At 43.9% G+C, this 24,177-nt stretch overlaps 1 protein-coding gene across 1 annotated transcript in view; it reads left to right on the top strand.

The window, feature by feature from the left end:
* MROH2B (maestro heat like repeat family member 2B) overlaps window positions 1–24,177 on the top strand; it is a gene marked incomplete at both ends in the record, with an annotated part of 50,969 nt that overhangs the window by 15,737 nt on the left and 11,055 nt on the right. Inside the window, 20 exons of the mRNA XM_081089672.1 lie at window positions 157–230; window positions 1,950–2,072; window positions 3,000–3,113; window positions 4,376–4,532; window positions 4,949–4,989; window positions 5,514–5,655; window positions 6,226–6,269; window positions 8,803–8,910; window positions 10,147–10,263; window positions 11,298–11,405; window positions 11,910–12,062; window positions 14,196–14,222; window positions 14,958–15,077; window positions 15,303–15,382; window positions 16,848–16,983; window positions 17,078–17,173; window positions 17,484–17,573; window positions 17,899–18,019; window positions 19,882–19,979; window positions 22,571–22,723. Of these exons, the coding sequence (XP_080945798.1) occupies window positions 157–230; window positions 1,950–2,072; window positions 3,000–3,113; window positions 4,376–4,532; window positions 4,949–4,989; window positions 5,514–5,655; window positions 6,226–6,269; window positions 8,803–8,910; window positions 10,147–10,263; window positions 11,298–11,405; window positions 11,910–12,062; window positions 14,196–14,222; window positions 14,958–15,077; window positions 15,303–15,382; window positions 16,848–16,983; window positions 17,078–17,173; window positions 17,484–17,573; window positions 17,899–18,019; window positions 19,882–19,979; window positions 22,571–22,723 (2,102 nt within the window). The remainder of the gene's footprint in view (window positions 1–156; window positions 231–1,949; window positions 2,073–2,999; window positions 3,114–4,375; window positions 4,533–4,948; window positions 4,990–5,513; window positions 5,656–6,225; window positions 6,270–8,802; window positions 8,911–10,146; window positions 10,264–11,297; window positions 11,406–11,909; window positions 12,063–14,195; window positions 14,223–14,957; window positions 15,078–15,302; window positions 15,383–16,847; window positions 16,984–17,077; window positions 17,174–17,483; window positions 17,574–17,898; window positions 18,020–19,881; window positions 19,980–22,570; window positions 22,724–24,177) is intronic.

Below are 24,177 nucleotides of genomic sequence, written 5' to 3'. Positions count from 1 at the left end.
TTAAAGAGTGAGAAGAAGAGATAGGAGGGAACTGAATAACATAACATGCTAAGGACAAGAGACTTTACAAATACGTACCACAGTGGGTTTTCATCAATCCTAGAACATACTATACTCCTACTAAATCATGCCCTCAATGCCACCTCTGTCTTTCAGAGCCCAACTTGAGGAGTCACATCACTTCAATCGAAAGAATAGTCAAAGTTGTCATGGGTGACCTCAGTATAAAAGTAAGAGAATTAATGGGGACTTTTATTCGGTTGGTGGTAGTTTTAGGAGTAAACAAAACAGTTTTGACTGTTTAAGGTTTTACTTATGAGATTTCTTTATAAAGAACTTTGATCAATTCTATTTTTTAAAGAACTCTATTTTTCCACCAAAAGATAAACCAAATTAAGATATAGTTCTAAAAATAGTTATAATGTATCTTCCTCCAAAAAATAATAACCCCTGAGCATTGTTCTGTGCACAGACATCCTGTTTTCAAAGCAGGGAGTACCTAGAGCAAGTCTTGCACTAAATAGGTTGCTCAATATTTCCAGATTATTTCATCCAAGCGGTTCATGTTAGGAAAGATGTAGAACCTATGCTGACACAAATGTTTAAAAATTATCAATTGTAATTTTTGTATGAAAATCATATTTGATTTGGATTAGAGCCCTACATAGAAACCAATGAAGAAAATGCCCCTAAGAATCTTTGATTGACTGTGACTGTGTTCAAAATAAAAGTTATGCAAAAATGGAGTGGTTCTATGGAAAAACCTGACCTAGTAATTGGCCAGGCCAATTAAAGAATTACTAGATTTTGGGGTAGAATAAAAGAACACAGAAACTTTAAGGAAGGCTAGCTCCTCAGGCAAAAACAGAAAGAAGATGAACCTCCTTTTTCTTCACTTGGGGAGACCAGTGGGTGACCTTTTTGCTAATTGCCACCACGTAGCTCTGCCTCCCTGTTCCAAATCGTTCTTTTCCTCCCAACCTCCATTAAAAGACCCGTTCACTAAGGAATTAGATCTGGGCTCTCCATCCTCCAGGAAAGCGATCCAATAAACTAAGGGAACCAAATTACTGAAAACTTGTAACATGGGTTCATAATCCCCCATTCCCGTCTCTGATGCCAGACATATTTCAGGATTCAGAATTTTCAGATTTTAGAAAAACATTACCATGACAATAGCCCATATAGTCAAACCCATTAATATTTCTGCAGGAAAATGTGTAGACAGCCACAGTACGTAAAGTAAAGACTACAAATAGCTTTAAAACCCCCTTCCTCTCTGTAAAAAATCAATAAAATGTATTTAAAAAAAAAAAAAAAAGCCAAAACCGGTTTGGCTCAGTGGATAGAGCATCGGCCTGCGGACTGAAAGGTCCCAGGTTCGATTCCGGTCAAGGGCATGTACCTGGGTTGCAGGCACATCCCCAGTAGGAGATGTGCAGGAGGCAGCTGATCGATGTTTCTCTCTCATTGATGTTTCTAACTCTCTATCTCTCTCCCTTCCTCTCTGTAAAAAATCAATAAAATATATTAAAAAAAATAAAATAAAATAAAACAGTTCAGTTTAGGTTTTGCTGCTAATGAGCTGGCATCAAATTAAAAAAATAACATCTCACTTTTCTGAGTTTTTTGAATTTTCAATTGGATGAGGGATTGTGGAACTTGACTTTAATGTGCTATCTTTTATTGAGGATTTTAAAAGCGAGGCAGTGTTTTAGCCCAAAGTTACCAATATTCTATAATATATCAAAATAAAGGATATGTCTTGGGAGCTAGGAAGAACAGATTTTGGTTAAATTATAGTAACATTGCTCACTTTATACCCCCTTTTTAAAAAAAATAAAAAAGGTTTCCACTAAATGATCCATGAAGGTTAAAGAATAAGAGAAGCTAACTTTCCATTCTGCCCAACATAGTAAAGTGTTGCAAATGCGTTTTTCTGACTCTAGGTAAGAAATTCCACCCTCCTCCTCATCCAAAGCATGTGTGAGAAATGCTACATCGAAGCGCAGGAAGGCTGGCCACTCATCGAATATGTCTTCTCCCAGTTTGTAATCTCCACCAGGAATCTGGTAGGGAGAGGCTGCGGTTTTGAGCGCCGCCTTGTAACAAGTTCGGTTGACTCAACTGGGTTTTGGAAGAAATGCCTGGGGTTTGACTCAGTACCTGATTTAGAAGCTATGTTTCACTCTCGTCGCTTCTAGTAATACGTTTCTCAGCCTCTAGGGTTATCAGTTCCCTTTCACTGACATCACTTCTGACTTATCTGAAACAAGTAATTAAATCACAGTGTTCCCTAAGGAGGGGGCAACCTGGCCTCCAGGGCCCGGGGTGGTGTGGAGAGAGGCAGAGCAAAGGAGTTGTTTAGAGAACATCAGACACAACTATACTTGCTGCCCTGGAGCTGCCTTCCTCTGCATGAACAGCGGGGAAAGCACATGTGTAAGATCTCAGAGATCTTTTTTTTTAATTTTTTTATTGTTTAAAGTATTACAAATAGTAGTACCTATGTCTCCTTTTTTTCCCCCCATTGACCTTCCCCCAGCCTCCCTCCCCTGGGCACAATGGAGTACTTGCTGCTGTAAAAAAGATCTCAGAAATCTTAGCAAGTTCGTCACAACTAAAACTGAAGTCCACTAGAAAGCGTTGTATTTGAAAATTTTTGTCCCAGAGAAAATTGCAAAGGAGAGAGAGAGGGGGGGGGGGGCGGGGAGGAGGAGGAGGAGGAGGAGGAGGAGGAGGAGGAGGAATATCTGCAGCTCATGGGTCCTCACAATTTTTGCTTTTCTGCTTCAGTCAGGGGTGTTTTTCCCAACCCATTCCTCCAGGAAGCATTTTAAAACAGGGATTAGATGCTGAAGACCGAGCCGGCCAGGCTCCATGAGCCCCTTGGGTTGAGTGGCTGCGTCCTCCACCCGAGTCTGAGCACTCAACCCTTGCAGTCAGAGGGGCCCACGGCAGGGATTCTGAACACATCGCTCGTTTCATGTTTCTTGAAGGAGAAACCAGCGAAAGCTACCTCCCATGAGGATGAAGCAGGAGAGAAATCTGTCCGAGCAACAAGCCTCGAGGTCTTAAAAAGGCTGGACCCACTGGTCATTGGGATGCCTCAGGTAAGGGGTCTTTGTCGCCACCAACAGTTACTTCGATCGCCTTTCTAAAGCTCTGCCCATTTCAAAGTGAAGATGCGGATGTGCCCCCATGTGTCATCAGCTTCCTGAAGCTCTGGCAGTGATGGCGAACCTATGACACATGTGTCAGAGATGACACGCGAACTCATTTTTTTGGTTGATTTTTCTTTGTAAAATGGCATTTAAATATATAAAATAAATATCAAAAATATAAATCTTTGTTTTACTATGGTTGCAAAGATCAAAAAATTTCTATATGTGACACGGCACCAGAGTTAAGTTAGGGTTTTTCAAAATGCTGACACGCTGAGCTCAAAAGGTTCACCATCACTGGACTAGAGCAATGGTTCTCAACCTTCTGGCCCTTTAAATACAGTTCCTCATGTTGTGACCCAACCATAAAATTATTTTTGTTGCTACTTCATAACTGTATGTTGCTACTGTTATGAATTTTAATGTAAATATCTGATATGCAGGATGGTCTTAGGCGACCCCTGTGAAAGGGTTGTTAACTGCCAAAGGGGTCGCGACCCACAGGTTGAGAACCGCTGGACTAGAGCAAGGTGATTGTGAGCCCAGTGCACAGCACACAGTAGTTCCGCAAAGACAGGTATCGAATTCATTCATAAAATAATGTCTTCTATCTGGATAGCAAATGGCCGTTTATCAGCACCTTAATATATCATTTCTCTTCTTCCCCTAACATGCCTAGATAAGCTGTTATGTAGTGAATGGTGGTCCAATGTAGTGGCCGCTAAACATTCATCTGGGGAGCTAGTCAAAGCACACATTCTCAGGCCTGATAGAATCTGAACTTCAGGGCAGGCGCCTTGGAATCTGTATTTTCCATGAGCTAAATGATCACAAAAAGTCAGGATTTCATGGCCAGAAAATACCTGGTGCACCCAGGAGTCCATCAAAGACCAGTTTAAGCGGGTCAGAGGCTATTCCCAGAGGGAGCACTTGAGTGGGGAGCCCAGGGATGCGGCGCCCACAACACTTCCTCACATTGAAGAATCCACCGACCGGCCCCAATTCCAGCGACAACCCCACGGAGAGACGCCGACCAACACTCACGGCAACCAGCAGCTGAAGGTGAATGTGCTGTGCAGAGGTCTTGTTCAATGATTTCATCTTGACTTGTCCTGTACAGCAAAATAATAAGAGGGGGGAAATTTTTCTAAACCAAGGAGAAATTTATGGAAAAGAATAAGCCACCCTGCATCTTGGCCTGTTTCCCACAGGTGCTATGGCCACGCATCCTGACTTTTGTGATACCTGCTGAATACACAGGGACCCTGGACTCCCTGTTCAACATCATCCGAAGCCTGATTATGGCAGAGGAGAGAAAGAAGAAGAATGCCTCGGAGTCAACAGCCCTTGTCATTTCTACAGGAGTTGGTTTGTACATTCAAAAACAAAGCGAGCCCCGGCCGGTGTGGCTCAGTTGGTTGGTTGAGCATCGTCCCAGGCACCAAAAGGTTGCCGGTTCCATTCCCAGTCAGGGCACATGCCTGGGGTTGCAGGCTGGATCCCCAGTGGTGGGCGTGCAGGAAGCAGCCAAGCAATGTTTCTCTCTCACATTAATATTTCTCTTTCTCTCTCTCTCTCCCTCTCTCAAAATCTTCCTCTCTGTCTCTCTCAAAATTTTCCTCTCTCTCTAAAAATCAATAAAAACATATTTTTTAAAAGGTAAAACATTTCTCTTATCTGAGACTCATTTCCAGAAAGACTATAGGGCTTTGATGATGTACCCAGCCCCAATCTGGAATTTGCTAGCCCCTGCAGCAATAATGAACCTTGCTTTCTCTTTCTAGTGAGACTTCCTTCATCACAACAGCTCCTGGCCAGACTTCTGGTGAGTGAGTTTGGAAAAACCAACGTGGCATAAGTGGAAGCCAATATCGGCGACTCAGGTCCAAGCAAATGCTAATAAACATTATATAGACTCCCAACCAAAAGAAACACTAAAGGCATAATAAATGTTCTGCTGTACTAAAGGCACTCGTGAAACTATAATTGGCTACATTATCTTCTCACTCTGAAATGCTTGTTAAACTTTTTGATTTTAAAATAATCATAGAGTGAATCCGATCCATAAGTGCCATTGGAACAACTTCCACATCTATTACTTAGATTGCATATGTGTCATTTACTCAAGCACTCATTCCACATGCCCTTATTACACTAACAAGTATGTCTACAGTATCGGTACCTTTCACTGACTTCTGCTCTAGAATCGGTGAGAACAGACTGGTATGATTTATCAAAAGATTGGCTAATGCAGGAATCAAGGGAATCCAGGACAATCGTAAAAAGGAAAAGGTCAATGGCCTTTCAAATACCCCTGAGTTGACCAGCATTTTCTCTTCTATCTCACAGGTGATATCTATGCTCGCCAGTCTAGGGAAATTAAGTGGGGTTGGTGCAATAGGACTTCTGAAGCTACTGCCCGAGATAATTCACCCCAAATTGATAAACCTGTGGAAAGCACGCCTCCCTGAGCTCCTGCAGCCTCTGGAAGGTACAGGGCGGGGGACCCGGTCTTGATCTGAGGAGGCAAAAAACACAGAGAAATGAGGCACCACTTCTCTGTCTAAAGCCATGGTTGTTCATTTTAGGCAGTAAAAGCAATGAACTTGATATACAAGGAGACACCAGTATTTTTTCCTTGATTGCTCATGTTCTATTTCTCTACAAAACACTTGTGCTAGGAGCACTTGTTGCTGACCAAGTGGGCAACATCCTTCCCAGGAACTTTTACGTCTGCCCCGGTCTTCCTCTGGTCTTAGAGAAACTCTGTTTTGGTATTGTTCTAAAAAGTTATTATTCCTCCATGTTGAAATATTGAAATCTGGTCATTTCAGTAGTTACTGTTGAAATTGGCAAAAAGCCTAGATTTCGTCATGGATTGAAGACCCTCTGCCCACCTGACTAGCACTTGAAAGTTGGCAGTATGTTAAATTTCATCTGAAATAATCCCCCTGTGTAAAGACAAAGCTTGACATGGAACTGCAGCATCCACTGGGGACCTTGCAAGGGAGAAACTGAGTCTCCATTTCTGGGGCAGTTATTGCATCCTTTCTCTTTTTAGGAAAGAATGCTAGCATCGCGCTATGGGAAGCCATGCTGCTTCAGGTAAGTGTGGCGGCTAGATTAATTGTGGACGATGGGGTGAAAAAATCAGCTGAAGTTACCCATCTTGACCAAAAAGAACTGGATTCCACAGGGCAGTAATCATTTCCTTTTCTTAGGAAAAGGACTAGGATGTTAGAAGTAATCACTTAAGAATTACTGTCTTTAAATCACCATAATCTGAGCAACAATCTTTAGTCTTCAATTTGATTAAGAGTTTAAGACAGTTTTGAATATTGTACTTAAAATATTTTTCTCTGGGTCTTTCTTAAATCTTCTCCAGTTTTCAGGGTTGTTTCTCCCTCTCTCTCTCTCTCCCTCTTGCAATTGCATTCTTTTACCATCATATAAAGAAACCGATCCCAGCAGGCGTGGTTCAGTGGTTGAGCATTGATCCATGTGATCATGGTTCGTTTCCCAGTTAGGTCACATGTCCAGGCTGCAGGCTTGGTCCCCAGTAGGGGGTGTGCAGGAGGCAGCCAATCAATGTTCCTCATCATGGATGTTTCTGTCTCTCTCTCCTTCTCCCTTCCTCTCCCTGAAATCAATAAAAATATATTTTTTTAAAAAAATAAGAAAGAAACTGAGACTAGCATAATTTCCACTTCTACATACAATTCCACTTTCCTCTCTATCTGCTTCTCACTGTCTTTTTCCTGATTTCTAACACCCAACGGGCCACATGGTGCCCCTTTTTCAGAAAAAAACCCTCTTCTTTCGTGCTCCAACTGATGCCAAATTCCGCAAATTGTCAATTTCAGCCAAGAGTTGTGCATTGGCTTTCCAGGGAGGGTTTTGGTGTCAGGAGCCTGCAGAAGGTCAAGGCGACCATGAGCAGGGAGCTTTGAATCGAGCAGGATTTCAGTTTACAAAGTGCCTACAGAGCAATTACATACAGTTTCCTTTATTTTTTATTTTTTTGCAATATTTTTTCAATTACAGTTTACTTTCAGTATTGTTTTTGTGTGTGTTCTTCCAGGTGAACAGCACCATGGTTAGACAATCATACACTTTACAGAGTGCCTCTCCGGATATTTCCAGTACCCACCTGACATCATCCATAGTTATTACAATATTATTGACCAAATGCCCTATGCTGGACTTTACATGCCGTGACTACTTGGTAACTGACATACGGCTCCTTTTAAAATGTCAATGTTCAGCCCTAGCTGGCTTGGCTCAGTGAATAGAGTGTTGGCCTGCGGACTGAAAGGTCCCAGGTTCGATTCCCGGTCAAGGGCACATGCCTGGGTTGCAGGCTTGATCCCTAGTGTGGGGCATGCAGGAGGCAGCCAATCAATGATCCTCTCTCATCATTGATGTTTCTATCTCTCTCTCCCTCTCCCTTCCTCTCTGAAATCAATAAAAATATATTTTCTAAAATGTCAATTTTCAGTGACTTCTCCCAAGCACCTCCACCTCCCATCACCACCCCTTCCAAAAGGTACTTGAGAATTGATGCCTTTTAAAGACTCCCACAGTGATTCTTACCCAATATGAGATGTGAGAGCCACTGTCCACTCTCCTGGTCCTTAATTCTAGCATCCACCTCTTCTCCTTACTCCTGTTTCTTTTATCTCCCCCACCCCATCAAAATTCCTACCTTATGTTCTCCTGCTACCATTTTACAGTAACTGTTCTTACCAGGAAGGAAGGTTTTCTCTCTAGAGAGACGCCTGGGGACAGTTTCTTTCCCTCTTGCAGTCTTGAGTATGCGTCTAGCCTTCTTCCAAAACTGTTTGCACGGGCCTTCTCCCCTCAAATTTCCAAGGCTGTTTCATTTTCCCTTTCAAAGGACACACTCAGTGAATGAGTTCCTATTAAGAAAATGCATACAGAGTTTTTCACTGGCTTTGACATTGTGTCCTTCTCTAAGCTTAAAGTAGAGAATAATGGTTTTCAGAAAATGCAATGGATGCTGTCCTCCAAAAAGACAAAGACACCTTTGTGTGCATTGTTCAATGAAGAAAAACATGGGTTCAGATGGCTGGTCATGGCCTTGGCTCAGAACAATTGGTGAAGCTAGGAATGTTTAGTTACTAGAGTTGAAGTTAGAAAAAAGTGCCTGTATATGTAATTAGTTCGTAAAGACATTCATTTCTTTGCTCCAAAAATGTCCTTTTTTTTTTTTTTTTTTTTTTTTTTTTAGTATATAATAAAGCAAACTAACATTGTGGAGTTTTTATAAATCTATTCACACCTTGAAAAATGTTAACTTCAATTAAGTTTCAGAATAGATTGCTTTCTTTTAAGTCTTTAAGCGATTTTTACTTACGGAGAAAAAGAAAGGAAAAAACACTTACCGACAGTGACTACCACGTTCTGTGTGATTTGTTCCTAATGGAAACTCAGAACATAAGAGAATATGGCTTTTAAAATAAAGCAAGATACAAAGTCCCAAAGTAACTCATTTTTATATGGGAAATGGAATAACCCCGTTTAATATATATTTATACTTTTGGAAAATAAGGTACTAAGTATCAAGAAAGCACACTAAACAGTCACATCTATCTCTGACTTCCACTTCCTACCACAGTTGCTCAAAGAGTCTTTATGGGAGATCAGCGACATAGCCTGGACCATTCAGCTGAGTCTGGATTTCAGTCAGCAAATGAGCAGTTACAACAACAGCTCCATTGAGAAGGTTGGTGTCCAGTTAAGGGGCCTTAGCTCTACCTTATAAGGTGAAATGGCTGCCCAGGCTCCAATTCATCTGTACTGCACCCACAGAGCGGGAGGAGCCCAGCCTGTGTGGTTCAGTGGTTGAGCATCGACCTATGAACCAGGGGGTCATGGTTTGATTCCCAGTCAGGGCACATGCCCGGGTTGCAGGCTTAATCCTCAGTAGAGGGCATGCAGGAGGCAGCCAACCAATGATTCTCTCTCACCATTGATGTTTCTATCTTTCCCTCTCCCTTCCTCTCTGTAATCAACATTTTTTTTTAAAAAAAAAAAGAGGGATGTGGAATATAATGAACAACATAAATTAATGAACTAAAATAGATCCAGAGACATAGAAGCATTGAACAGCCTATCCAACCCCAGAGGGAAGGTGGTGGGCAGGGGCGGGGGGGGAGCAGGGCGGGGGATGTATGTGAGAGATCTACCAAAGGACTTGTATACATGCTATACATGTATATAAGCATAACCCATGAATACAGTCAGTGTGTGCTGGGGGGTGGGAACGAGCAGGGAGAGGTCAATGGGGGGCGGGGGAAGGATTCATATGTAATACTTTAAACAATAAAGAATTTTTAAAAATAAAATAAATAGAGAAGTACAGAGGGGGAAAGAATAAAATAAAAAGAGGGAGGACTTGTTAGAGAAATGCTACCTTCTCTTCACCTCGATTTGACCACATGTTACAGGGCCACAGCTGTCTGAGAACAATGTGGAGCATACTGTCTTCAAGATAGACATGCTCCTGACTGAAATCCAGAGGTTCTGTTCTAGAGAAGGGAGACAATGACTACTGGAAGGCCGATTGCAGCCCCGCCCTAGCACTTAGCACCTTAGCACGTAGCTTGCCTCTTAGTTTCCACTGGGCCAGTTGTGTGAGGCTGGCTGTCAGAAAAGAATCTACTACAGTCTTAAAAACTTGGAGCTAAAAGAATGCTCAAAGGCATGTTCTTTCATTCCTCTGTCTCCAACTGGCCTTTACCTAACCCTCCTCGTTGTATGAACCCACTTTCTGCTACTTGCTACTTATGCAGCTGTAGGCAAATTACTTACCCTGCCTGGAGTCTCAATACACTGGCCGATGAAACAGAGTTGACAGCCACCTCTGAGGGCTGTGGTGTTATGAGGGTCCCCTGGGATAAAGTATATTAAGTCATCCGAGTCTTGCTTAACATTCTTTTGCTTGTCCTTTCTTTTGCAGAAATTCCTTTGGAAGGCCTTGGGAACCACCTTAGCATCCTGCCAAGATACAAACTTTGTAAGCTCACAGATTAAGGAATTTCTGATTGCTCCCAACCAACTTGGGGATCAACGACAGGTGGGAGCCCTTTCTCTCAATTTCCTCTTATGACAATGACAGTTAATTCCATCTGGCAGTCTTATGATAATGTCTTACTTATCCAGAATTATCCAGGAATACAGTCAAAGTAGCCCAAAAGAATTTTTCAGGAAAATGGCACTACCCTGTTTAAATATCAGTGTTTCATTATTTAACCAGGTTTGTAAAAATCTTAAAAAATGAATTTTAATCATTTTTACTTAACAAGAGTAGCTTCGCTATATTTTGACATTGGCTTTATAACTTGAGTATGATCATAAACATCAAAACCATTGAGTTTACAAGCTGAAATTAATGTTATATACCAATGGTTTTCAACCTAGAAAGAATATCAGGAGAGCTTTTGCAAAGCACTTTGACCTATTCCCTACCCTAGCCTAGGCTGGAGAGCATATATGAATGTGGAAGAACAAGAGGATGTATGTGTATTTTTTTAAAAAAAATCCCCAGGTTAATAAGACCACCTAGTATAAAATAATTATTTGGTTGTGTTATATACTCTCCTCTCAGAAATTCCATGGTGTTTAGGTTTCTTTCTCCCATATTAAATGTCCACATACCACCAGGTCAGGGCACATGCTAAGGGTCTGGGATAAGTCCCCAGTTGGGGTGAATATGAGAGGCAACTGATTGATGTTTCTCTCTCTCTCTCTCTCTCTCTCTCTCTCTCTCTCTCTCTCTCTCTTCTCTCTCTCTCTCTCTCTCTCTCTCTCTCTCTCTCTCTCTCTCTCTCTCGCTTTTCCTCTCTAAAGTCAATGAACATATCCCCTTTTCTGTTTCTCTTTTCTCTGTAGCACGTATTGCCATCAAAATACTATATAGTTACATTAACTGAATTTGTGTTTATCTAGTTCACTTCACTTGGTTGTGAAATCCACAAGGACAAGAAGTTTTGTCTGTATCCTTTTACATGTCCAGGACCTAGAAAAGTGCCAGATATATAATTGATGCTCAATAAATATTTATTGAATAAGTGAATGGCTAAACTCCAAAGATATCTTTTCTGATTTTAGGGAATAACATCTATTTTAGGATACTGTGCCGAGAACCACTTGGATATTGTCTTAAAAGTTCTGAAAACATTCCAAGATCGGGAAAAGCGTTTCATGAATCGATGTAAGGTAAAAAGAACACACACAGTCTTCTCCACAGCGTTTGGTCATATTATACTTGCTCCTATCCCCAAGTCTTTAGCCCAGGTCAGGACTGTGGGACAGCAGGCCCTGTAGAATGACCAGATAGATAACAACACTACTCTATTTTCTGTCACTAATGCTGACCCAGAAGGCCCCAAGGAGCTCTGTGTGTGCCTAGGTTTGTCCCTACCAGCTATTCAGGCCTCATAGACAGTTTCCATTGTGAATGCCCTGCTTCCCCTGACAGAGATAAATTTAATAAGTAAACATTAACGCAAGCCTCTCACAGGTAACTCTAGTAAAGCCTGATATATCCACAGCACAATCCAGGGTGTTTAAATTTGGACAAACAAGAGTACCCATTTTAGTCAGATTTTAATCATCCCAGGCTCGTTTCTTAGCCTCTCTAGTCCTCTGTAGGATTAGGAAAAGACATGAGAGAAAGGAAACTCCTTCAGTCAGATTTTTCATATTTCTCCTTGTCTTCAGGGTCTTTTTTGTGGAAAAAGGAGCCTGAGCAAGACTGATGTCATGGTGGTCTATGGGGCCGTGGCCCTTCATGCTCCCAAGGGTCAGCTCCTCACCAGGCTTGATCAAGACATCGTATCCCAAGTCCTGTTTCTCTATGGCCAATGCTGTCAGGTAACGACCCTGACAGGCTGACTTAATTTCCAGGCTGGGGTTCCCAAACTTTGGGGGGGCTCAGTCCCTGGGAATCTTCGTGCTCAAAGGAACAGGCCAAACCAAGGTAGGGTCTGATATGTTTGGAAGATGAGAATGTGTGGGAACAGAAAAGTTTATTGTGAAACAGGGCCAGGTAAATTACCTCTTTCCTATGATCTTGGGACATTCATGTCATACCACTCCCGTGATGCCTCCCAGATCAGTTAAACCCATAGTGGTCTCACCTATTTTTGAACTTCAAATAATTACTCCCATTCTACTTCAGGGCAGCTGGCTTATTAGTTCCATTTAATAGCCTCTGAAGTATTACTAATAATAGTTGTTTAAACTTTTATATGGTAATATTTGTAGACCACACAAAACGGTGCTCACAAATAAATGCCATAGGTGTACCTTTAAGTGAATAAAATATGTCACCCATCAACTACCCATCCACCTCATGTTGTACTCTTCTCCCCTCCACATTCATCCCAGCCACCCAACCGTCCCTGGTGCTCTTCAAACATGCCAAGAGTGTTCTACTTCTAATGCAGAGCCACCGAACTGAGTTAGAATTCATCCTATTATTTCTGCCTCCAAAGCATTTTTTTGTATCTTTCATAAAGTGCTTTCTGCATATTGTCAATTCAGTCCTTTTGCTGACTAGTCCCAAGTTGCCACCTAATAGTCACCTAGGGATCAAGTTTAAAGTAGCTTCCCATACCCATTTTCCAGGCAGGTGGGTTTCAGTCAGTCTGGGTAGAGTTTGGCATCTGTATTTTTAAAGTTTTATGAATGATTCTTATTCACAGCCAGATTTGGGGGGCTTCCATTGACTATGTATCCATCTGCTTTTCCCATTAGATTGTTAGTACCTTGATGTTAGGGATTGTACCTTATCCTCCTTTATCTCCTCTTCTGTGCCCTCCACAAACCACCTGGCTGACATTTATGCATGCGTGAGCGTGGTAAGCATGGAACCATGGGGAGCTCATGATATGTAGATGTAAGCAAATGCCAGTGGAAGGGCATATAGGGTCAAGATTCTCACACTTCATTGTTCTCACAACTCAGGGGTATTTGAAAGGCCACCGACCTTTCTCTCTTGCATGAGAACAGAGAACCTGTTGTAAGTAGAGATCCCTAGTGGACCACGGTCTTCTGGGATAGATCGTTGAACCTGTATGTATAACATGATCCCCAAAAGATGGTTCTGACGGACCCAAAATTTGATACACAATGACAAGAACAGAAAACATAACAAAAAAAAACCTTTTTATGTTACATTAGTTTTTAGTCCATCAATGAGGAAAATTTTGTTAAAAATGAAAGGAAAGGAATTAAAGATGTTTTAGATAATGATGACTGTACATTTTCAAGGTACAATCAATTTTGCCATAACACACCATACACACTGACTAGTCTAAGAAAAACCTCAGAGATGATGAGGAAAGTGGGCTGACGGGCACAACATTCAAAAAATCCATCAATGGCACATTTTTTAAAAAAACAACTATCTATTTTTTAAAATATTTTTAAATAAATTTTTTCCTTGGAAAAACACCTGAAGTCAATTATGACAGTTATGAAATATCCTGGCATGGTGGCAAAGAAAGGTTATCTGAAATCTGATGGACCGTTACAATGCCAGATTTGGATGGGGGGTGCCCAAAGCCCAATAAACCGAGGAAGCAAACACAAAGCCCAACACCTACAACTACTCCCTCACGTACCCATCGCATGGGAACCAGTTTGCATTTTCAACGCAAGCATTAGAGCAGAGCTGACTGTATCCGGCTCCCAGGTGAGCTGCCCTATCGCCTGTACCTGTCCTTTCAGGAGTTTTCACTGCTCTTCCTGCCATGTGCCTTCCCCTATTTTCCTGCCCAAGTCTAGGACAGCCTCTTCCAAATGAGAAGCCTGAGACCTCTGTAGCATAGTCCCAGCTCACCCGAGGGACAGTTCCTGCCAGTGTACCAGGCCTCGCTTTGAAAAATGGGGGTGGAAGTGGGCGCTTTGGCAAGACCAGGTTGAGGGGGCGGGGCTTCTTGTTGGGGCGCTGGAACTCTCTCGCTGCTGCTCTAGTATCTGCTTTTGCCTTTGACTTTTCAGGTTCTGGGCATGTCTGTGATGAACAAGGTATGTGATATATTTGAACTTACATATTTGAACACAAATCATGCTCCCTGGAAGTGCAGTAAGCAGTGTCCTCTGGATTTGATTCCAGAGGAAAGGATCCCAATACATAACTAACCAACCCAGTTCTGAAGCCAGGATCCCAGAGCCTAATCTAGGACAGAGCAAGTTGCCATATTTGGTCACAAATGGTTTGGAAGTTGGGCTGCCAACTACAGCAGGGTCATTAGAACTGTGGGTTGTGACCCACCAGTAGATCATGAAATTCATTTAATAAATCACAACCAGCAACATTTTTGTACTTAAATAAATGAGAAATATATTGCATATAGTAATAACTATCCTAAAACTTTTATTTCAGATAGATGATGATGATAGATGATAGATAGATAGATAGATAGATAGATAGATAGATAGATAGATAGATGATAGGTGTGGATATTGTGTGTGTAAATATTGGGTGGAGTTGTAAACTGTTTCCTACTGTGATTTATGGTCAATGAAGTTTGAAAGCCATTACTTTAGAGGAACTTCCATGTATGGGTCAGGTGGGGGTCAGGGGCGGAAGTGGAAGTTGACCTGTTTTTCCATTTCCCTGCATGTCCTGAGGTAGACACGGCAAAAGGAGTGGAGAGTCTCTCTCCTTCTGGGTGCACGTTTCAACCCCAGGTCACACATTTATAGAACCAAGAGAGCTGCCTAAGACCCCTGCTTATACCTTGAATCGTTTTGCTTTAGGACATGGATCTGCAGATGAGTTTCACAAGAAGTATCACGGAGATTGGCATTGCGGTCCAAGATGCTGAGGACCAGGGGTTCAAGTTTTCCTACAAAGAGTTGCTGCTCGGTTACATGCTGGTGAGTGAGCAGAAAGGACTCAGGCAAGGCCCTGAGAAGTCCATGACCAAGGTTGCGGGGCTGTCTTCCTAAAAGTGGGTAAAACTGCCCAGTCCCAAGGAGCAGACCTCGGCTGTATTTCTGCCCGAGGGCACCCACGGGTCCAGTGAGGTTGCAGCTGAGTCCGTGCTGAAGGGAAACTCCCTTGATCTTTTCTGAAACATTTCACCTCCTTGTTTGTGGCAGGACTTCATCAGGGACGAGCCCCTGGATTCCTTAGCTACCCCTGTTCGGTGGAAAGCCTTAATCGCCATCAGATACCTCAGGTAGAGAAATTTGTGCTGTTCTCATTGAGAAAATGGTTCCTCCCCCATGTCCTCCTTCTGACTTATAGATCAGTGCACCCTCCCCAAAACGAACACAGTTCCTCAGTGAGTTATTTCAAACAGGGCCCTTTTCTCTCTCCAGAGTTGCAAAACTGACAGATTGGTCAGTAATGGAGATGCCTAATGGAGAGAAGGGCTGCTTAGAGGAGTCAGATGTATTGATATATGAAGACTGAAATTTTGTGCAAAATGACATTTTTCTTCCTAGATCTTGACCTGTAGAAAAACTTTAATTTTCCCATTAAAAAATTGTGAAAAGCCTTAATCAATTCTAGCTGGTTAGTAACAATAAGCCTGAAGAAAATAATGTTAAGCAAATTTTTAAAATAGCATTCCCCCCCTGCAGTATAAGAAATTCCAGTTCACTGTTAAAACTAGGAAACCATAGAAAGTTTTAAAGAACAATAAAATTACCCCTATTTTTATTTTATTTTATTATTTTATTATTATTTATTTATTCATTTGCCTAATGGCCCTGGCTAAGACTTCTAGTACTATGTTAAATAGGAGCAGCATCCTATTCGCTCCTGATCTTAGAGGGAAAGTTTTCAGTTTTTCACCCTTGAGTATGATGTTACCTGCAGGCTTTTTATATATGGCTTTTATTATGTTGAGGTAACAAAAATCGTTTTTTTTTTCTTCTATGTCGGTTGGTTGATCTTGAGGCTGCAGGGAGCAAGCTGGCTCCAGATTTCTCCAAGTCCACATTTCTTTGCCTCCAGTTCTTCTGTGTCCAAAGACAGGGAACCACAGACACGCCTTTGTAGGAGGGTACAGAAGTCATTTTTAATGGCCTCCTAATACCTTATTATTTAGATGTGCCTTATATTACTTCACCAACCTCCTCTTGCTATTTTTGATTGTGGCCTGTTTTTAAGAACTATAAATAATATTTTGGTGAACACCTTTATGCAAAAAGTGTTCTCTGAACTTCCAATGATAAAAGTTGCCAATTTGATTTAATAAACATGATTAAGTGTCATCCTTGTATCAGGCACTGAGCTGGGTTCAAAAAGGACAGCAATAAACAAAATGTGGCCTTGCCCTGGAAGGGTTTTAGCCTCCCGGGAAAGCTGATACAAAGCACACCTATGGGATGTCTCAAACGTGTGGGAAGAGGCAAGATAAGGGAAGGCACAGGTTGCCATGTTTACAGAAAGGAGGGAAATCTGAAGACAGCTCACACGCATAAACCTTGAACATGAATAAGAACTGAGTAGGTTCTAGAACAGTGTTGTGAAGTCGAAATATAATGCCAGTCACATGTATCATTTAAAATTTTCTAGTAGCCACTTTTAAGAGTACAAAGAAACAAGTTCAATTGATTTTCATCATGTTCTTATGTAATCCAATATGTTCAATTATATGATCATTTTAACATGTATTCACATGGCTCTCACTCCAGTAAACTGAAACCTCGGCTCTCACTGAATGACAATCTGAACATTCTGGAAGAGAACATCCGGAGGCTGCTGCCCCTTCCGCCTCTGGAAAGTCTCAGAAATGAGGGCGAGGCAGACAAGGACAAGGAGCACATCGTTGTATGTGGGGTGAGGCCCGGGTGGAAGGAAGAGCCCAGTGGGGCCTCCTTGCCCTCTCACCTCAGCCTCACCTCCCACTCCCCTTGGATTTCAGTTTCTCTACGAACGGTCCATGGATGCTCTAGGAAAGCTGCTGCGGACCATGATGTGGGACAATGTGCGAGCCGAAGACTGCCAGGAAATGTTTAATGTGAGTAGGGCCACTGCTCAGACTGATCCCCAGGCCCCCTAATCTGTGTGCCGGTGCACCTCTCAACCTGGACCTCCTCCTCCTTGCAGGGAGACGTCCAGCCCGACCCACTCAACCCCAAGTGGAGGGCCCATTCTGTGGTTCTGTTATCCTGTCCGCTCAGCAATAGTGCGCAGGGTGGTCAGCACCTGTCGCAGCAGCGGCTGGCGCGGGGGGGGGGGGGGGGGGGAGGAGGGGGGGGGAGAGAGAGAACGGGAATGCATGGATCAGCAGGACACTATGGAAAGGATGCTTATCCTTTGACCAACAGCTTCTCCGAATGTGGCTTGTTTCACAAAAGGAGTGGGAAAGAGAAAGAGCCTTCCAGATCACCACCAAAGTGCTGACTAACGACGTGGAGGTGAGTCCCCCTGGAATGAGTAGGTTTCATTGCTTGCTAACAGCAGGGATCTCCGAGGCCCCTGAAGCCCAAACCTCCCCCAAATGGTCTCCAGTCCCCAATGGAGTGCTTTCCGGGGTGGCAAGCCCACAGGACCAGCCACGTGGTTGTCTGTGTCCTGCTTGCTTACTTTCCACTGCCCTGAGATGGTAAGTCCAAGATCCCCTTTCATTCTAAGGACCAGCAGGGAGGAATCTAAGGGACTTACTCTCTCTCTCCAGTGTTGGGAATGTCCGGAAGCATTATCCAGACACCCCATCACCTTGGGGGCCCCTTTGTCCTGCAGGCACCAGAGAACTTTAAAATCAGCTCGCTGCTTGGCCTCCTGGCCCCGCACTCCTGTGACACCCTGCCCTCCATCCGCCAGGCCGCAGCCAGCTCGGTCATTGCTCTGTTCTATATACAAGGTGAGCGAAAGACAAATGGAGAGAAAAAACTTGCTTTCTTCCCAGTTTTCCTCCTTGTACATCTGTTTCTCTGCTCCTCCTTCTCTTTCTCCCTCTCTCTTTCCCTCACTCCCTCAGTTCAGCCATTTCTGAGTTCTAATACCCTAGTTATGTCACAGAATTTGCCTCTTGGGTCTTTCTTCCTCCGTGGTTCTATTATTCTTTTTTAGAAATAAAGATAATGACACCAAAGCATCTTAAGGAGCCATAAAAGTGGGTGGAATGTTTGAGAGTAGCCATCACATGGTCTCCCAGGAGGAAGTGATACCTTCATTCTTTTTCTCTAGGAGAGAATTTGGGGAAGGTTTCCCAGTTGGCATCTCAGACCCTTGGTCCGCTCTCTGAGTGCATGTGAATAACTGGCAGTGTCAGTCAACGTAAGGAATTTAAAACCCCAGTGTCGGGCAGAGCCCAGCAATCAGGACCCCTGTCCAAGCTACATCGGCGGGTGTTTCGTGGAGCACAGCCCCGCAGTGGGTGTGCTCAGCTGTGTGTAGACCAGGGAGGCCAGGCGCACTGGTCTCAGTTCAGTGCCATCCACCTTTAGTTCACTCTTCACTCTCGCAGGCACTCAGGAACTATTTCCCCAACGCTTTCCCAGGTGCTGAGCACTGTTCTGATGCTGGAGACGCAGAGATATTACAAGTCAAAAGCTGGGATTTGGTGGGAAGGGGTGGGTGAGGGCATAGTCAGTCAAAAAGAAAAAAAACCAGCAGAAACAGAATAGATATGAAAGTCCCTTGGAACGTGGGAGGATAATTCATTAAGTATATATGCTCTTACCAAGCCAGAAAAAAAATGAACTAAGGAAGTGAGGAACCATTTCAGTAATCAAAGAAGTGTGCAAGGGAAGAAAGGAATTTGAATTCTATAATCGTTCTACCTATTCTTCCTCCAGCCCCCTTTATTTCCCTGAAACTTGCAAAGTTCAGGTCTTCAAACACTCTTGGTTAAGAAGAAATCCCATAATCTGTTATTCACTTTAACTCTCTTTCTTGATTGATCAAATGAGCATGGTAGAGAGAAAGAACATGAGTATTAATTAAACACCTACTAGACACCAGTAACGAGTGTGATACTAAATTAAATACCCACTTGATACTCATGGATGCTGCTCAGTCAGTTTTAATATGAGGGATCCGGGGTTAAAAATGTACCAGCAGTTTGGACCGCAGATCTGCGTGACTCCAAAGTCTGTGTGAGTTTTGCTGGGCTGGGTGGCCTTCCACAGAATCATTCACGTGTGTGTTTCCACAACTACCATTCATTCAAACAGCAAACAGGAAATTATTACTATTTCGGTCTACTTCTATAAACTGAGATCAACAAGCACCTACTCAGTGCTGACGTTCCCATTGCACTGGCTTCCCATTCCCCCTACAGCAGCTCACCACGGAATGGAAGTCCAACGGAGTCAGCAGCATGGTAGGGTAGTAAGAGCCTGGGCTTCAGTGTCAGAGTGTCAGACAGACCGGGGCACAAGTTCTGACTTCCCTATTTTTACTCACCGTCATGTAGCCAAGTGGCTTCATATCTCTGCCTCAGCTTTCTCATCTGCAAGATGGGGACAATAGCAGGAGAGTCTACCTCAGATGACCTTTCTGAGTAACAAATGAGATCACTGTATGCGAGTATTTAACATGGTGCCTGGCAGGTAGAAACTACTCAATATGTGTCTGTTCTTATGCTCACTGTCTCATCAGGGAGTGTATTTGTTGAAAGTGTCCAGCAGCTGAATTCGTGACTCAACACAATCTAACCAGCCTCTGCCACATCTATCAAGTCTTTGACCTCCTACCTGTGTCTCCTGTGGTTGGTTTTAGGTGCTCACCTGGAAGTGGAAAGACTTCAGGGATTGCAGGAAGGCCTGCAATCTGATGACGTGCAGGTCCAGCTCAAGATTTCTTCTAAAATAGCAAAGGTAATAGACATGGAGGACTGGCCAAGGGATGTAAAGACGATTCCAGATTGGCTTTCAAATGAGTAAGCTGTGTACAGCTCACTACCAAAGAGGGCAGCAGCATAGCCCTCCAAGTAGAATGAAAGACCTTTGTCCTGTCATTTATGAACTCTGGGTTGACATGTGTATAGCTGAGGCCTACTACTGCTCATTTCATGCTCTGGGAAAACTTGTTAATCAAGCGGCCCTCTCCAGGCTGAGGGAGGCAGTGGATGGAGTAGAAGGAATGAGGGCTATAGAGTTGATCAGGTATGCTCTGTGTGCACTGCTCAAAGCTCAGAATCCTCAACTTCAAAATAATGACCTAACCTACCTCTCAGAGATGTTGTGAGGACTCGTTGATCAATTCATTCATTTATGCAATCATTCATTTACTCACCTAATATGCCCTGGGCACATACCATATGCCAGACTTGGTCCAAGCTCTAAGGACAGAAAAAGACAAAATGCCTGCCGTCATTGAGCTTGCGTCCCAGTAGATGGAGTCCGGCAAATAAATATCAGGTCAGGGAGTGATCACTGAGAAAAATAAAGTTCAGTAAAGAAAGGGTAATCCCTTAGAGAAGGTCACCCTGAAAGAGGGAAGCATGCAGACATCTGGAAAGAACATTCCAGGCAGAGGGAAAACAGCAAGTGCAAACACCCTTCCCTGGAGAAAGACATAGATAGATCTGAGAGATAGTCCGGGGCTGATTCAGGAACCTTGCAGGCCTTGTTAAGGACCTTGGCTTTTTTTTTTTTTTTTTTATTGAGTTTTTACAGAGAGGAAAGGAGAGAGATAGAGAGTTAGAAACATCAATGAGAGAGAAACATCGATTAGCTGCCTCCTGCACACTCCTCCCCACTGGGGATGTGCCCGCGACCAAGGTACATGCCCTTGACCGGAATCAAACCTGGGACCTTTCAGTCCGCAGGCTGACGCTCTATCCACTGAGCCAAACCTGTTTCGGCAAGGACCTTGGCTTTTACTGCGATTGAAATGTAAAGCCAGCAGAGGGTTTTGAGCAGAAGAGTCGGGCCCACTACCTACCATTGTGCCAGTTGTGAAAAACGCACAAGTGCGCACACACCCCCTCCCCCGTGTGAGGTGGCATCACTCCTAAAGTAGACATTGTAGAGTTGTATGTATTATGGCAATTAGCCCCAGGTGTCAGTGAAGGGTGCAACAAAGTGCATCAGAATAGAGGACAGAACACCTTTACCTCATTTGCAAAAACCTTTTATGGACTAGTGATGGTTCTGTGAGGGGGAACATGACCGAATGTATGTTTCTGAAGGGTCATCTGGCTGCTATGTTTAGATTAGAACATAGGCTGGCAAGAGTGAAATTGTGCCCGTTGGGAAAAACTTTGGAGGAAACTACAAGAATCTAGGTGTGAGATCAGGAGACTTGGACTAAGGAGGCAGAAGTGGTGACAACAAGAAAGTGATCAGAATATGGGAGAAAAGCAAAATGGGGATTTGGGGGGGACATATGTCACATGGCTAAGAATGCCTGAAGCATGATAGGCACTCAAAAACATGAGTTTCCTTCCTTCCTTTCTTTGTAAACCAACACCCATCACAATGTGATTTAACAAACAAAAAAAAAAAAGGGAGAAGAAGAAGAAGAAAGGAAAAAGATGGCCATTGAGCTTGGACCCCAAGCAAGCATTTGGTGCTACATAGAACAGGCTAGTCTAGCCCTCTGATGTGGGAACTGTGATAACTCACAAACTGGGAGACACACTGTTCATGAAAAGGAACCTTTTCCTCTCAAGGATGGTCCTACCAAACATCACCAGGCCATGTGATAGAGGGGAAGCCGGCTGTGAAGAGGAATGTGCTCATACCTACAGATTCATGATTATGACCACGTGGTTAGTTAAAGCCCTAGCTAATGCTCCTGGAATTCATTCAGGCTGCTCACTTTTCACACATGCACTCACCCTCATGCACTGCTATCAACCAACTGCCTGTATAATTCTTGTAGAGATCAAAACTGCAAAGTTTTAATTTTCTTGACCTTTTGTTGACTATTCTTAATATTGAGACTGGGAAGACCAAAATGCAGGGCTCATAAGAGTTCAGACTCTGCATGTGTATGGAGGCACCTGGTGTTCAGCATGGCACTGAGTAAACAGTGATAGGTTTTCCTGAACTCCCAAGTCTTAGCTATTCTTTGGCAGATGTGAGACTTACTTCTATGCTATATGATATGTGTGTGAAGTACTGCGAATCATATAAATTACTATGTAGGCATTACACGTCATTTTTCCCTTATGAAATACACTATATCATGTTAGTTTGGAGAGAAAATTGCATCAGCAGACCTGGGATGGTGTAAACTGACAAAAAAAGGCAACTCCAGGGAAAGTTTGCTTAGAGGCAAAAGGTCATGTCTATGTCCTATTTTTGTATTTTCCCTGGTGTCTAAGGCCCCAGTCTTATGCTCACTGTTTGCCATGCCCATCGGTCTCCAATATCCCAGAACAAGGAGTAACTGCATGTGGTGGGTGCCCTGGCGTGAAGCGAGGTGGTGGCTAGCATGCTTTTCTCCTGCGTATCCTCAGGTTGTGAGTAAACTCATCCCGAGTGGAGAGATTCTTGTGTTCCTGGAGGAGACCCTGGATGGTCTGGAGACCCTCAGCGGCCCCTGTGTCACGGCCTGCGGCCTGTGGATGGTCGCTGCCCTGAAGGAGCAGGGAGCTGCCTTGGAAGATCAGGTACACTGACTGCCCAGCTGACAGCCCAGCACAATTCTCACCCTTCTGAGCAAGATGTTTTCCCACCAGCTCCGCTTTGCCTTTTGAAATTGCTGTATATCCTGTGGGACCCAGACCAGATGTCCCTCCAAAGCGACGCCAGTTACTCCTGGATCCCCCCTCAGTCCTGCATACCTCTCTCATACCATCAGCCGTACACTGGCTCATGCACAAGCCTTTGAGTGCATGCCCAACAGCCTTTAGCAGACACCCCTTTCTTTTGAGAGAGTTCGACATCGTATTCACCTTGGGTAGATTTCTCCTGGTGCTTAGCTTAGCACAGCACCTGGCCAAAAGCAGCCTTTTGCTAAATGGATTTAAGGAAAAAGACCCAGCACATCAACAATTCTCCTGAATAAGAGAAAGGCCATGTGTAGAATCGATGATCATTTTTAACATCCTATCTAATAATAGAGAAACATGGTAATTAGCCATAACTTCGCTACCCTTCCCATTGGCTAATCAGCAAGATATGCAAGTGAACTGCCAGCCAAGATGGTGGCCAGCAGCCAGGCAGCTGAAACGAACATGAGGCTTGCTTGCTCCAGTGACAGAGGAAGCCAACGTTTCCCGCCTGCCGCTGCTGGGCTCTGAGCTCCAGATGCAACTATGTTGCAATTATAGAACCTAAACAAATCCCAGAAACCTGCTTTCAGCCAGCGCGGTCTCAGAGCTTAGAGCGGCCAGTGATGGCAACAGAGTTTCAATTATAGAATCTAAACAAACACAGGTACCTGCTTTCAGCCGGCAATGGCCTCAGAGCTAAAGCCGGCTCTCAGCTCCAGTGACAGCCATAGAAGGTAAATACATCCCAGAATTAAAAAAAAAAAAGAAAGAAAAGAAAAGAGGAGAGGCTGGGAGCTTCAGTCACCCACCAGCCTGAAAACAGCTCTCAGCCCCTCACCCAGACTGGCCAGGCACGCCAGTGGGGACCCCCACCCTGAAGTGTGTGTGACCAGCTGTAAACAGCCATCATCCCCTCATCCAGGCTGGCCAGGCACCCAAGTGGGACCCCCACCCTGATCCGGGACACCCTTCAGGGCAAGCCAGCCGGCCCCCACCCATGCACCAGGCCTCTATCCTATATAGTAGACAGGTAATATGCAAACTGACCCTAACAGCAGAAGGACTGGGAATGACTGGTCACTATGACACACACTGACCACCAGGGGGCAGACGCTCAATGCAGAAGCTGCCCTCTGGTGGTCAGGGTGCTCTCACATGGGAGGAGCTCTGCTCAGCCACAAGCCAGGCTGATGGCTGCCAGTACAGCAGTGGTGGTGGGAGCCTCTCCTGCCTCGTCAGCAGCACTAAGGATGTCTGACTGCAGTTTAGGCCTGCTCCCCATTGGCAAGTGGACATCCCCTGAGGGCTGCCGGGCTGCCAGAGGAATGTCTGATTAGCAATCCCCCGGG

Source organism: Myotis nattereri (assembly GCF_964212035.1).
Source record: "Myotis nattereri genome assembly, chromosome: 4".
Taxonomy (NCBI): domain Eukaryota; kingdom Metazoa; phylum Chordata; class Mammalia; order Chiroptera; family Vespertilionidae; genus Myotis; species Myotis nattereri.
Note: the sequence above shows the minus strand (reverse complement) of the source record. Positions and strands in the feature narration are given on the sequence as shown.